The sequence below is a fragment of the Nannochloropsis gaditana genome (assembly GCF_000240725.1).
Source record: "Nannochloropsis gaditana CCMP526 unplaced genomic scaffold scaffold056, whole genome shotgun sequence".
Taxonomy (NCBI): domain Eukaryota; class Eustigmatophyceae; order Eustigmatales; family Monodopsidaceae; genus Microchloropsis; species Microchloropsis gaditana.
The window spans coordinates 63,505-78,351 of record NW_005803897.1 but is presented as its reverse complement, the minus strand read 5'-3'; the positions used below and the strand labels follow the sequence as shown (position 1 = coordinate 78,351).

Here is a 14,847-nt window from a genome sequence, read left to right as displayed (position 1 = left end):
TTGATCCTTTAGAATTGTTCCTTACATAGCTCGAGTTGTTCCTCCTTAAATGAAATATGCATTTACTTCGATTATCGATCACATGGGGTCAAAAAATGCGAATAGATCCTTTCTTCCGCGCATGTGTCATGATAAACTGCTCCTACCGATGACCCCATTTTAAAATATCAGGGATTTCATATCACCGAGGCATGGAAAAATTGCCCTCCACCTCCCATATCACCACCTGCCCGACGCCGGCGCTGAAACTCCAAATCGTCCCCGGGCGTCGGGGAGGGAACGGGGCCCATGCGGTTCGGGCCGGTGGTAGGTTGATGCCAGGATTGTCCACCCTCGTAACTGTCCTCGCCGTCGTAGCTTGCACCCGCACCGGGGGGTGCGTCAAACCGTCGCTCTTCTTCTTTCCCGTTGCGGCTTGGAAGGCTATTGCCTAGCCCCTCGGTGAGAGCAGGAGCCTCCGTGTTTTCCTCCTCCTCCTTCGGCTCCACCCACCGTTTGTCATGAAAAGACAAAAAGGCATCGATGAAAAGGGCGGCTGTCAGCTGGTACACGACAATGTTTGCGACCAGGTGGAAGGCCAGAAAATACATGGCGGCCCACGGCGTCCGCGTCAGGTGCATCCACAAATACATGATCCTGTACCAGTCGTAAGTCGTGGCGACCTGGAATAAGGTAACTGAGGCACTCCAAAAGGAGTTGAAATTGTCCACAGAGGCCCATCCCACCAGCTCTTGGTGAATGGCGGTCGGAATTTCGTCCCCGAATTTGGCAAAGAGGGCCATGCCAAGGACGGCCCAGGAGTAGGAAATGAGCACGCAGAGGGAGAAGGACGAGAGGAAGAAGGGGAGCACTCGGAAGGCACTGGAGAACTTCCGAAAAATGGTGCAATTGGGGAAAAGGCGGACGACCCGTAGGACAAGGAAGAGGAGACATAGGTTGGCAATTTGCTCGGACTGGTGGAGGGGTGAGTGTGGTGGGGCCAACGCGTGGACAAGGAGTGAGATGAAGGAGGCGCCCACGATGAGGAGGTCGAGGACATTGGCAGGCAGGGACACGAACAACTTGGGACCGTACGCCCAGATCTTGAGCACAAGTTCCAGCGTGAAGAGTACCACAATGGAATAAGAAAAACGTCGGAGGGAAAGTTTGGAGATGGATGGGCTTCCGTAGAATGTAAGGAAGAAGCAGGTGAGGATAAGCAGGGCCATGGAGCCCACTTCGACCCAGCGAGAGCCCAAAATTGCGCGAAAGCGCGCCCGCTCTCGTTGGTGCCATTCGGACGCAGACATGCCAGGCCGGTCCAAGGTAGGGACGCATGGGTAGTAATCGGTCAAGATGACCTCGCACACGGACAAAAATTCGCGAGGATACACACGTCCAGGGTGGGAACGGGCGAGTTCCTCAAACATGTGCTCCGTGGCCCCTGCGAATGCGTCCTTTTCGTAGCCTGTCTGAAGGTCGAAGAAGTCAGGGCGGACGTAGCGGAGCATGGAGCGGAAGGAAGTGACATCGATCCACCCGCGTCGCTGCGGGTCCAGACACCGAAACGTCATCAAAATGGCGAGGCGCTCCAGGATCCGACTCTCGTAGGCTTGTCGGCGTTGGAAATTCTGGTACACCCAGAAGACCCGAGGCAAAGCTAAGTGGGCGAGGAAGAGAACGACGATGAGGACGAAAGCCATGAAGAAAAAGAAGTATAGGGGCGAAGACCCTTGAGGGTTGGCAGTGTAGGCGGGGTTCAGCAGGGCACCGAAATTTTGCGTGGTCATGAGCACGTAGAGCGCCAGGAAGGAGTTCAAAAAATCGTCAAAATTCAGATAAGGAATGGAGGCCGCATAATAACCAGTTTCGCTGAAGAGGATGAGGCCGAGTAGTGAGAAAAGTCCAAGGAAAATACCTGTGCCCAGGGCGACATCCCGTAGCTGGCCCAAAAGCCGAAGAAGAAGGCTGCTCCAGCGTTTCAGTGTCTCGGAGAGACAGATGAGGTAGAGAGGGCGCAAGGGCCGGGAAAAGCGAGGGCTCTCGTTGTGACTGTCCAATGCCGCGCAGATATCCGCGAAGAAGAGGATGACCAAGAACAAACGGAATTGACCCCATAGCTTGGCTTGTAATCCACTGCGACTTCCAGTGTTCTCCAATACACGCGGAGGGGCGTTCATCCCAAAGAAGGCCCCCACGCCCAAGGCATAGATCTCTAAACACAAGTCCAAGGAGAAGAGAAGGACAAGAACCAGTTCCAGACCGAGAAGATGCCTGGCAGTGGACGCCGCCATTGTAAGCGTGTGCCTGGAGATAGAGTCATGGTATTGCGCCGAGTCGGCCAACGCCCGGGGAGGCTCCCACAGGGCCAGAAGCAAATGGACGACGGCAAGGATTTGCATTATCCACAACCAGCCGGTGCGTTTGGAGAGGCGGTAGGCGAATAAGTTTCCAGTGCCCCCGTTCCGCATGCGCACAGGCCGAGTGTCGATGGCGTCACTTAAGTACAAGGACGCGCGGGCGATGCGGTGCTCGTCAGACATACGTGGAAGCCGCTGGTCCAACCAATGGAGGAGGGTGCGCTTGTTGGGTCGACGGCCAGAAGCAGAGGGCGGCCTACTCCCCTCGTTGCCCCCTCCTCCCCTTTCTCCGTCTCCCTCCTTTCTACCCTCGTGGTCGTACAACCAGCCTATGCCGAAGCTCATGCGGCTGTCACGACGACTATTCCTGTACGAGCTCGCACCGTACCCATCCGCTGCATCATTGGTCTGCCGCAAGGACGAACGGCGGGAGTGGCGCGAGTTGCTAGTGCTTCCTTGCACACAGGGCAATTGTGGAATTCCACCCTCCAGGGCAGGACGGGAGGACGAGTACCGATAAGACGCTGGCGGCGTCCTTGCACCTTCCTCGTACAGCTCGTTGTCATTCGGCGCTGCGGGCGGGAGGGCGCCCATTTTCGGGTCGTAAAATGTCGGGTTCGGGGGAGGCGCACCGCGACTGATGCTGTCCCGGTGGGGTCGGAAGGGAGAGTGATGTTGAGATACGCTCAATCGATTGGGATTTACGCCGGGCATCCGTTGTTGATGTCCTGATTGTGCTTGTATATTCGGCTGCTGTTGAAAATGCGGCATGCTGTGGCGCGTGCGGCAGTCTCTGCTATCATCAGCATTATGGTCAATCCCGCGACAGGGTCGTGCACCCGCCAAGTCTACATGAGCACGACGCCCCAAGCCCTGACGGTGGCTTCTCCGCTCCTGAGGCCCGCTAATCTCATCACAAAGTAGTTCCCGCCGATGGTGCGACCCTGTGCTACCCCTTTGACTGCTTGACCGAGCATTCTCCACACCGTCCTCCTCCCTCCGCTCCCGCCGTGGACACGAGTGTACCGACTCTGTTCCGGTGCCCGCCCTTCTGGGAGTTCCGAGACTTTCATCTTCTCCATTTTTATTTTCCTCCTCGGGGATATCGCCTTCCCCGCCAATTGCTCGGCGCAAGAGCTCGTCATCGAGCTCTCTTAAGTCGTCCAGGTCCAACGTACTCACGTACGAATCATACCGACGCCGCCGACCTAGGGACGTCCTCCCACTCCCTGCTCGGGGACGGATGGCCCAGACCTCAGCAGAATCTTCCTGTGGAGGGAAAACGCCGAAAGGATGAACCATCACGCGGGGAGGAGCTTGGGAGGGGGAGGCCGGCATAGCGCGGCGACGGGGAGCTCGGCCATCGACGGCAGGTAGTGTCCATGGTCGTCCCGGGGCATGTGAGGGAGAAGTGTTGCTATTGGTTGCGTCGCTGTGAGAACCATTCGGAGTGCTCGGTCCATCACTGGAGACAGGTAAGGATGATATGCAGTCATCCCCTTCACTCTCTAGGCCAGGTGTCAGGCCCTCCGTGACTGCATGTCTCGAAGAGCCACCGCGAATGGGAACTTCGGAGTGTCCAGCTCCATGGCTTGGCCACATGAAAAATATATTAAATAGGAAATAATCCCAGTATTGCCAGATTTGCCCTCCTAACATAGATTGCGAGAATGTGGGTATGAGGGCGCAGGTATCACGGATTATGATAAAGGTGATGGGCCGAGGACGAAGTGGTCTCTACAGGCAACAAGGTGATAGGGTGACAGACTCTTTCGGCGTCGGAACAGCAGAAAATCATGCCTGCCACATGGAAAATGTCACCTATCACATCCCGGATGCCCGCCTCACGGAGGCACCGGGGCGGTCGGGTTTGATTGATGTGATTGTCCATCGCCCGCCTTCACCTTAACTGCTCTCAGGAAAGAAATTCAAAAATTCGGGCAACGAAGTAACGGCTAACCTCCCGGCCAACCAACCCGCAGGCCCTCCTAAGCAAGGCAAATTCGCAACATGCACCGTCTTCTATGGATCTTTGAATTAATTTGGCGAAAATTTCCATACTGCAAGAGACACTAAATGTTCAGGGTTCAATCTAGCCCAGATGACCTTCTCCGTGGTAAGTAAAAGCTTTAAAATCCGCCGCAGCGCACACCCCAGCGCCCGTAGGCTCTGTCACAGATTCCTTGGGCGGAAGCTTATGGTAGTTGCTGGGCACAAATTTGGTGTCCATTGCATTTTTGACGCGCGGGTTAAAAGGGGGTGTAATTTTCTTCTGATAAAGCCTTTCAAAGTCAATATCAGCGAAAAAGGCGTGTGATTTGATGCGAGCTGGCCCAGGGCGCCGGGCGGGATTTGGCTCCAGAAGCCCAAATATCAATGACTTTGCCGCCTTTGAGAAGTGTGCCGGAAATGTTGGCCTTACGTGAACGATGCAATGGAACATATATTTCCTGTTGCTGTTGTAAAATGGAGTCCGACCGTCCATCATTTCATACAGTAGAATGCCAAAACTCCACCAATCTACCGGTGCCCCGTAAGGCTTCCCTCGCAGCAATTCTGGAGCCAAATACTCAGCTGTGCCGCAGAATGTCGTTGCACAGGCTTGACTTCGGACATTTTGTTTCGAGAGACCGAAATCAGTCAAGGCTATATGGCCCTCTGAGTCCATCAAAATGTTCTCGAGCTTCAGGTCCCTGTAAATAATGAACTGCTCGTGTAGGTGTTCGAGTGCCAGCAAAAGCTCTGCAGCGTAAAATTTGGCGCGAGATGCAGCAAAGGATCCATTTTTCCGTAAATGGTAGAAAAGTGACCCCCCTGTGTAGTAGTCTGTGACCAGGTACAAACTCGTTTGGTTCTGGAAGGCATATCGGAGACGGACAATAAACGGGTGACGAATCTGACAGAGAATGGCTCGCTCTGACATTGTGTGCTCAATTTGTCCCTTTTTGACTATAGTGTCCTTGTTTAACACTTTCATGGCGTAGATTCTGCCCGCGCCATGCTCTCGGCTCTTCTTCTTCACCAGCATGACTTTTCCGAAAGCCCCCTTTCCCACAACCTTGAGCAGGTCGAAGTCTCCAATCCCAAGCCTCTCTGTCAGAGCAAAAGTCCGACAATCACCACCGTCGCTGCTCAAGGCCCTCTCTAAATCCATGCCCCCAGGTGACAAGGGGGCACCGCGCTCGGACGAGGATGTCCGATTGAAACTCAAGCCACTGGAAACCATCCGCCGGAGCCGACGGAGAAAAGTGCTGCTTGCTAGACGATGATCATCCTCTCGTGCACGGGTTGGAGACGAGAGGCTGGTGGGTGCCACAGAATCCGCCAACTGGCCAGCTGAGGACCGATCGTTTGGTGGTTGGGGTACGGGAACGCCACAATAAGCTGCTTCGGCTACGGCGAAGAGGTGGCCTCTGTTGCTCACAGGCACCGAGACGCGGACACTGCCGCACGTATTGCTAGACCTACCAGATTTGCTGACGCGAGGAATAAAGGGAATGAAAAGACGGCCTTTTGGAGAGTCGCTAGAGTTGTGGACAATCGTAGGCTTCGATGCAGGTGTTGAGGGAGAGGGTAGATTGGGAGGTTGAGGATGCTGGAGGGCGTCCTCCAGGCAAAATTGGAAGAAACGGAAAACGGAGTCCAAGGCTGCCACAACACTCCAGACTGTGCTGGCTGCCACGGCGTCCCCATGTGTTGCTGGAGTGCCCACAGAGAGCACCTGTGCCACGCCTAAGCGTAATCGGGTCTTCGGGATGGCATGGCCGGGCGGTAGTCGGAGCGAGGACTCCCAATCCACTGCGTATGCACCCAGAAATGCTTTCACGTCCGTCGAATCATCCTCTTGTAAGATTTGACTGGCCTCTACCGTAGCAATACCGGCGATACGATTTACTTCTCCACTTTGCTGCTGACACCTCACAAGCTGGCGTTGAAGCATCTCTTTGCACAGCATCGCCCCGTTACCGTATCCAAACAAGAATACATGCTGTGCTTTGGAAGAAGCCACATAGTTCTCATAGACATATAAAGCATGTTCTTCAGGAAACGATGAACCGGGAATTGCCACTTTCCCCCCGTCCACCGTGACTGAATTGAGGTTCGGATTGCAGATGACGACAGCGTACCCTGCTTCGTACGCCTTCTCCAAGAATGAAAGCATGGAACCTGCCCTGAGACCTTTGCTCACGCATGTGGAACGACTCCATATTCCCAGCTGAGAGCCTACATTGTTTTGCAAAATGATCAAAAGCTTTGCGGCCGTCTGCCACTCGGCCGAGACCAATATGTCACACCTGGCCGCCGTGCCATCGTCACAAGGAGGTGGAATCCATTGCTGGACGAGGTTAAAACGAGCTTTAAGATACTCTTTCACATATGTTGACAAGTTTCCAACCAAGCTTTGATATTCATCTTGCGTGCACTCAAGAGAACTTGCTTCCCCGTGATTTTCCTCACTGCGGCTTATTAGTCTGTCGTTGTCCACTAAAATATATCGCGAATGAACGAATGAAGGCAGCTGCTGTTCAGAGGTCATCGTGAACAAACTTATTGGGAGCAAAGTTTATTACAGCGTGTTACTCGTCATTGGTTCTATTGCGTGTGTTTTGAGAAAGCATGAAATGAACATAAGATAGAGCGCACGTCGAGGTGGAATGGGCCCGGTCACATGGCGTTGTGAGAGGCGAGTCGGAGACAGAATAGGCAACATGAAGACTTAGTCATCAAGACAAAGTGGATCTTGACGTTGTTGTTATGACAAAGATGAACGTAGGACAGAAGATGAAATATCGTCGGGGAGTCAAATAGCATACAGCTGCAACCTCAAATCAAAACGGTCGCACGTTTGCCCCCCCAACCGAGCCGTTACTTGGGGAAGCATGACGACAGCCCAACGGACTTTTTCTTTTCTTTAAAAGAAGTTTATGAGTCCTTTTTCGGAAGAACTGTTGGAAAATAGTTTGATGGAAAATTTTAAATTGTCAAGGTACTTTAAATAGGCATCGTCAGTCTCATAATCAGCGCACATGATAAAAGAAGAGTTGGCTTGCATTGCAGGGAATGTTGCTACGGACACATACATCACCACCAAGAAAAACGAAGGCTAATTTGCGGTTGTAGAAATTCTGGCGACAACACTGAATTTTGATCAAGCTACAGGTCTTGTAGGGATTCAAAACGATACTGGTGCTTTCTTGTATCTTACGAAGAGGATATATAGTTGAAAATACAGACGATATTCTTACAGTGATGATAGATCGTACATATTAGTAATATAGTATTTTAAGCTCGACAAGACAGCAGAGATAGCATGAAGAATCGTCTTAGTAGTATTCCTAATGTTTACGCCCAACCTTACAAACGTGCGTGATTTTATGGGTGATAACGAGTACAAATTCTTGTGATCTCTCCATTACGTATACTGCTTTTCTATATTTCTCCACGTATTCGCAATGCCATTGTCTGTCTGTACATCAGCACAAGTAACATTTCCCGCCGCACTGTTGACAGGGGATTTTTCTTTGACCTACGCAGGTCATACACACGTCTGCAACCGTGTGCCCGTCTACACTTCGTATCAGGTGTCCCTGTCCATTACATTCTGTACAAACGACGAAGCCCCCGCCCCCACAGCGCGGGCAGCCCTCCAGACGATCTTCAATGTTTTGACTTCGATCCAAACTGGCAAAATTTTGGGGTGGTGGTGGAGGAACAACAAGTGTGGGAAAGTTTGTGACGTCTGCTCGTCCGAATCTCAGGCTCTTGTCCCTGTAGACGAAGGGCAGCGTATCATACAAAGGCCCGAGTTCCACGCACTGCTTGCAAGATCTGCCATAGAACTTGACTAGTAACACGTCATCATTCAAATTGCTACCACATGAAACACTCTGCGCCGTACTACTTTGCTGCACTCGCTGCTTTTCAAGCATACCCTCCAACATCTCAAGTGACTCGATTTCCACGATATCAGCCACTAAACATCTTTGAGAGACTCCGTTCTCTTCATGGTGAATTTCTTCACGTTCCGTTTGTTTGGACGATGTTTTGTTGTTAAGCAGGGTAGAGATCGCCACATGCAGGCGGGCCCGGCACTCGGCTAAGCCGCCTCGCCCTGATAGCTGCAGTTGGCACACACCACCTTGATAAAACCGAAAAGTCGGGACTCGATCGATCAGGGGGATAGTGGCGGCATTATTTAGAGTTTTTAGCACATCGCCATGATTTATGCCGATGGCGCTGCTGCTTGTGGGAGTGCTAAACGTGCACGCGAGGGGGAGCCGGCTGAGTAGCAGTACGAGAAGAGGGAGACTGAAATCTTGCGTCGTTCGTCTCGCGCTAGTATCCTCCTCTTTTCTTGCCATTACTATTGCCTCGACAATGTTGCATGCGGATTGCGATCTGTGTTGTTTGGACTCAGTTTTTGATGAATTGCTCAAGACGGGGCTATCGCGGTATTGCCTTTCCTTAAGCACGCATATCGCTCTTCGCTTGGTCTCGGTTGTTTATCCGTTCCTTTAACCTCGACACGGCAAGACCGTACGAAGCTATGCTTACTTATTCATAACGACCAAACCAGATGCCCGCTGCTTTGTACTACGGCGACACTCAAGGGTGGCAAATGTGGAGGGAGTGCGGTGAGTGTGTTAAATGCGCTTTTCGGTAGACTGTCCAACCTGGATGGAAAACGAATGTCCATATCCCTCGACTCTTTACGTATCTTCATTGACATCCTGGCCCGCAACATGTTACCTAGCGCTTTTGATTCCCATGTTGAGCACGGCTTTGCTGGTTGTAGCTGTATTTTCTCGGGATTGGAGCCGACTGACCACCCACACTACACTCTGGTACGTGCGTCGGGTAAACACTGCCATGTCATAAACCCTCCTGCCGCCCCACTTTCACATGTACTACATTTGGTCTGAGTATTTCTCCACTAATGCACTCGACTGCTTTGACATACTGCAGGAGTGAGGTTCTCATCGATGACTTCTGGGGCCTGTGGCAGTGGAGCTCGGTCATGACTTCGGCCTCGTCGACTGTTCGCCTTTCTTTTGATTACAACTGGTGCAATCGCGACGACACGACGGACCAGTGCCACCTCCTTGTCCTTGCTCGGGCATTGGCGGTGGCTACTGTCGCCTTGGAGGTCGCCGCCGTCCTGGGCATGCTGATCGTGGAATGTCGCACAGCCTACCGAGCAGGTTTCTCGGCCGAGTACGCATGCATGGCGCTCACTACTTCCCACCTCATCTGCGCCATCCTGATGCTGGTCGTTTGGTCTTCTGTGCAAGACGAGCTGCGCGCACAGGACTTGACCTCGGGCAGGAGTAAAATCCATTTTGGCTTCTCGTGGTGGTTCTTTCTGGTGTCGGCGGTCTCCACGGTCATGACGAACTTTTGCGTGATCAAAGAGCTGGCACACAAGTCTGCTTATCGTTCAATAAGTCCCCCGGGAAAGACGGACTTGCGAAGTCGAAATGTGCGATGATGTTGTGGAGGAGCTGGGTCAAGAGAGGAAAGAGGAGTCAAGTCTATGTTGAGCGAGAGAGGGGACGCCGACGCCTATGTAATAAATGTATGAAAGGCAGTTTACACGAAAAGGAGAAAGATTAAACCCTTAGGCCTGCTTAAGTTGCGGAAGAGCGCCGGTAAAAACTGAGCAAGCAAAGCTACATGGTGCAGGAATTTTACTTTTGCGGTGAACGGATTTGACCATTGCTCAATCGATGAGACATCTTGTCCGACAAAGATTTTCACCTCCTCGACCACCTTTCCATCCAATGCGTTCAATCCAACGTGTCCACACGCAATCGCGTCAAGGTGGTCTTGAAGCCTACTGGCATCGTGACTCGGGCCTATGGCCGCGGTCCGCGTGCTCAGCAGGGTTCTGGGGACTGCGCGCTCCAGACCTTCCGCATCTCTGTGTCCAGCTCCTCTATTTGGCGCCCTTCTCGTGTCATCTTGCCCACTCCTCCTCCCCCTCCCCCTGTCACCATACGCCCGAAGCACCTGATCACGTAGGGGAACACCACGTCGCGTGCCTCCCTCCTGAGGTCTCGGTATTGACCAGTCACGGCTGAAAGAGGGGCCTGCGCCTCTTCGTCGTGCTCCCGAATCAATTGCTGCAACTGTTCCTCGTGCTTCACCAGAAGACCCGCGACCTCGCGCAGTCGGGTCACGAGCAAGGCTTGCAAGTCATCGACCAGGGACCAGGGCGTGCATTGCCGAAGCTGGTTATAGGAAACCAACACCAGGTTCGTGAACTGGGCGAGGGGGGGGAAGGCAAGGATGGAGGAAGGAGGCGCGGGAAAGTCGCTTTCGGAGGTGCTCGTGTCAGGATCCGGCTGGGCACTGTGATGGGCCGTGTCCCTGCCATCGTGTTGGTTGGGTCCGGTGCTTCCTGGGGCGTAATAGCACATGGGGTAGGGGTGCGACCCGCTGCCGGACTGCCTGTGTGGGCGAGGTTGTGCCCGAAGCATGGTGCCTTCCCGCGCACAACGCTCCAACAGCGCCTCCAATTCCACCCTCGACGCGCTCCAGTGCGCGTCGGCCATGGCCAGGATAGCCTGCGAGAAAACGGGACCCAGTGAGGCCCGGAAATCTCCTCCGATTCGGCCCATACTGGCGGCGAAGAACAGGCATTGCTCCATCACGTCCGCGAGCACGGCCCCTTCCGTCACGTGCGCCAGCTTATCCTCCAACTCGCCGAGGAAGAGGGCCAGACGCCGGAGCAACCAGGCGGAGAGGACCTTGCTCCCCCCGGCACCGTCCTGCCCGCGAAGGAGGGAGGTGGAGGACGAGTGCGTGGACGAGGACGAGCCGGAAGCCTCCAACCCGTCGTCCAAGAAGATGGCGCGGAACTGGGTGGTGATCTCAAACCAATGCGTCCTGTTCGCCTCGATCATGGCCATCAGATCCGCGACCCCGACCCCGTGCCCGCGGGCGCCGGACGCGCCGCTCCTGCCCTGCTCCAACTCAGACTGGAGCCAGGCATCCCGGGCGTCCAGAAACTCGGTCTGCAACTCTTTCTCCAACTCATCATGCCCGCTTACATCGTGTGCGGCCCCGATCCGACCGCGATTGACCGTCGCCGGAGCAGCAGAGAGGGAGAGCTGCCTTTTCCGCGGCCCCTGGGAACGGGCGTCAAGAGCCAGGCCGTCCAGTTTCCGCAGACAGGAGATGATCTGCAGACACCGTGGTAGCTGGATAGGCAGCCGAAGCTGATAGACAAGCCTTTCCCTCAACTGTCTTTGAAGGACGCGCAGTTCCTGCACCAGGCCCGCGATGACGACGGTGTGCTTACCTCGTCCCCCCTCGTCGAACATGCTTCTGCTTTTACTGTTGGAGTAGGGGTCGGCCTGCTCCAGAGATCGCAAGTGCCGACGCTCTAGTGTGTTAGCGAATGCGACGACTTCCACCGCCTCGTCATACAGCCCATTTCGAAGACAGGCGTCCATGACTTGCGGGACTTCGAGCAGCTCCACCAGCTGCAAGTGATGCTGGAAAGTCTGTCGATTTCTTTTCAAATCCCCAACGATGGCTTGTGCGCCTGCAGTAAATGGGCCACACGCCTCTTTCAGACCTCCTACTTCCTCCTGCAGAGCAGTCAAGTCCGCTTGAAATTCCGTTCCTCGTTCCTGAATAAAGGTCATACATTCGTAATTCTCAATAATTGTCGTGTAATGGCTGCGATATAGTGCCTCAAGCGTCTGCTGCACACGTGTTGCTTCTTGTCGCAGGAGCTCAGGCTCTTTATGGAGCGATGATGCTATACTGGGGGCCGCCATGGTCTAAAATTTGTTCCTGCCCCGTTCCTGGGGGCGTACAGTTGATGACGATGGGCGCGACTTTCCCCAAAACAAACGTTGTCAGAGGGAGGCTACCCTTCGTCACAGGAATAGCCTGACGCGTTGTACGCGTTGTATAAAACAGTATCTCGATTTCGGTTGATTTCAGGCCTGTTCATGACGCGTAAGCAAATCAGTATTTCGCACAGACTAGGGTAGGATAGTCAAAGTCGGTCGGGGCTGAGAGGGTGCCTTTTTCATCATATTTCTCTTCTCGTCTGCTTTCTTCCGGGCTTTGCCGCTTGGATCGACAACCAACCACCAAAGCATCTAAACCTGAACCAAAATCCAATTGTAGTGCATCCTCATACGGTAACACACGTATCAGGCGGCAGAGTCCCCGGTCAGGCCGTCCACGGGCCCGTTTGCCCGGGGCGCGCCCATGGGCCATGACGTTATGACGTCATGGAGGGGGGAGGTCGCTGGATCGTGTTTGCTGACCGCATATTGCATGTCCAACCACAGGAGCGCAGACACCCGCCCGCCGGATTTCCTCCGCAGGGATCGTGCGCCACGCCTCCCTCTTCGTGCACTGGCATTTTGGGGGAAACTGGAAGGGAGAGCTGTGTTTTGGTGCCTCCCACAATGACGATGGTTAATTTTGTCTCCGACCACTATTCTGAACTGCGACACGAATTATCACTTCCCGAGGCGACCCCCCCACCTTTTTCGTCATAGCTATGGTGTCTCGGATCAATCGAAAATTTAGAGCTCTGCGATCGATTCGTGTCACATCTTCCAGATGACAATTGATTTACACGTACCGGACATCAAGATGTGACCACGGCGTAAATTTATTCTCCTTTGTCCAACTACCTTTCCATTTCTATCCCCCTGTCACTTATCACATTTGACAGTTTAGGCCTCTCGCCACAGCTGGAGGGAAGAAGGAGTCCTCGAGGAGGCATTACTGCCCGCCGACAGGACCCTACGTCTTCCTCAGTACGGCATTACATACCGGCACGTTGTGGAAGTCGTCTCTTCTTTCTACGTGACCACGCGTGGTCTTGAATTTAGCTCCGATCCTCGGCGATGGGGTGGTCAGCCGGTGCAGCACCCTCTCAGTCTCCCGACAGGACCGAGGCCGCCATGGCCTGGACCGCCTCTTCGGCCCGAGCTCTCTCCGCATGCCCTCCCTCTACACCGGCCACGGTCAGGAGCGAGAGTAGCAGCCCCACCATGAGTGTTCCGACCCCGGGAAGCCTTGGAACCGCCGGGATCCATTCTCATTTCCCCCCGTCCCGGCCTCCCTCCGAGCAAATTGGCATTGATGTGAGTCTACGCGAGCGGCCTGCTGCCTGCGTATGCGACGTCAACGTGCAGCAGCATTTGGAGCGCGGTGCGATAGTGCACCAAGTGCACATGGAACACGCATCGCTTCCGGAGTCAATAGCAAGCCAGCAGCGATCGCTTCACCGGCAACAACAACATCAGCAACACCAACAGTCCCAGCAAGAGCCGCAGCGACGACGACAGAATGTCTCCGAGATGGTACCCCTCACCAGCAACACTCCTGCCTACTGCTCCTCCTCCTGCTCCTCCTCCGCCTCCTCCTTGTCACTGGACGACCTCGACCAGGGTCCAAACTGCGGTGCCAGCCTGGAAGCGGAGGCCCATGCCCCCAGGTCTCCCATACTCCCCGTGCGCGTGGATTTGGTCAACGTAGGCTACTCGACGGCGCAGGCGCGTCCCAGACAAGCCCCCATCCTTCGAGACGTGAACGCCTGCTTCCAGCCCGGACACTTGGTGGCGGTCATGGGCCCCTCGGGGAGCGGCAAGTCTACCCTCCTCCGCCTCGTCCAGGGCGATCACCGGTATTTGCGGAGGCTTCAGGGGCAGGTGCTGGCGAACGGGACGCCGGTCAAGGCGATTCATCGGGCCTGGCGGTATCTGTGTTCCCTCGTGCCCCAGGAGGACGTCTTGCTCGGGAGTTTCACCGTCCGCGAGACGATGCGTTTCTCCACCCAGCTCCGCCTCCCGCACGACCGGCCCGCGGAGGAGAAGGAGGAAGTGGTGAGGGACGTTTTGGAGGATCTGGGGATCATGGAGTGTCAGGATGTCCTGGTGAAGGACATCTCGGGCGGGCAGCGGCGCCGGGTCTCGGTAGGCTTGGAGCTTTTGGTGAACCCGAGGTAGGTGCCTAAGGTCCCGGTTCGCCGACCTCCTCTGCTAGTGCCCACCTCGCCTTGCCCGCCTTCCTGTCCGTCCGACCTTTAACCGTTGGCTTGGGACCCCTCTCTGCCTTCTCAAACGCCCTGCCCCCCCCCCGTTCCCTTCCCTTCCCCCTCCCAGTGTCCTCCTCCTGGATGAACCAACCAGCGGCTTGGACAGCAAGACTGCGGAGGACATTTGTGCGTTGCTGAAGGCCCTCGCAAAGCCCGGCCGGGTCGTCATGTGTTCCATTCACCAGCCCTCTTTCAAGATTTTCAGCTCTTTCTCAAAACTTTGCTTTCTAGTCAAAGGTAGTCTGGCTTACGCAGGGTCCGTTCCCAACGTGATGCCCTACTTCGCGGCCAGGGGTTTCCGCGTGCCCACGTACGACTCGCCGGCAGACTATTACATGCGGGTCATGCAGACGGAGGGGCCGGCCCTGATCGAGGCCTGGGCCGACGCCGCGCCTCTGAGGGAGCCTCCGTCCCCTCCGCACGTCGCGGACGCGG

The 14,847-nt window shown here is 54.8% G+C and overlaps 4 protein-coding genes across 4 annotated transcripts; all 4 read right to left on the bottom strand.

The window, feature by feature from the left end:
• Positions 1-4,303: 4,303 nt before the first annotated feature.
• NGA_2081300 (protein kinase) lies at positions 4,304-6,938 on the bottom strand. The gene has a single exon (XM_005856009.1). It carries the CDS (start codon positions 6,874-6,876, stop codon positions 4,432-4,434), a length of 2,445 nt encoding a protein of 814 aa, XP_005856071.1. The 5' UTR covers positions 6,877-6,938; the 3' UTR covers positions 4,304-4,431.
• Positions 6,939-7,725: 787 nt separating this feature from the next.
• NGA_2036200 (serine threonine protein kinase) lies at positions 7,726-8,271 on the bottom strand. The gene has a single exon (XM_005856007.1). The coding sequence runs from the start codon at positions 8,267-8,269 to the stop codon at positions 7,814-7,816; it is 456 nt and encodes a 151-aa protein (XP_005856069.1). The 5' UTR covers positions 8,270-8,271; the 3' UTR covers positions 7,726-7,813.
• A 2,317-nt stretch (positions 8,272-10,588) lies between these two features.
• NGA_2042500 (conserved oligomeric golgi complex subunit) lies at positions 10,589-11,124 on the bottom strand (the record flags this gene model as incomplete). Its single annotated transcript, XM_005856008.1, has 1 exon — positions 10,589-11,124. A coding segment is annotated over one exon (536 nt), but the record flags the coding sequence as incomplete, so codon positions are not given.
• A 518-nt stretch (positions 11,125-11,642) lies between these two features.
• On the bottom strand, positions 11,643-11,973 carry NGA_2032800 (component of oligomeric golgi complex 8; the record flags this gene model as incomplete). The annotated part of the gene is made up of 1 exon (XM_005856006.1): positions 11,643-11,973. A coding segment is annotated over one exon (331 nt), but the record flags the coding sequence as incomplete, so codon positions are not given.
• Positions 11,974-14,847: the final 2,874 nt, after the last annotated feature.

What these genes read in the sequence shown, in the direction of transcription:
- NGA_2036200 (XM_005856007.1), bottom strand. Translation starts at nt 8,269, where the DNA reads ATGCTTGAAAAGCAGCGAGTGCAGCAAAGTAGTACGGCGCAGAGTGTT.
- NGA_2081300 (XM_005856009.1), bottom strand. Translation starts at nt 6,876, where the DNA reads ATGACCTCTGAACAGCAGCTGCCTTCATTCGTTCATTCGCGATATATT.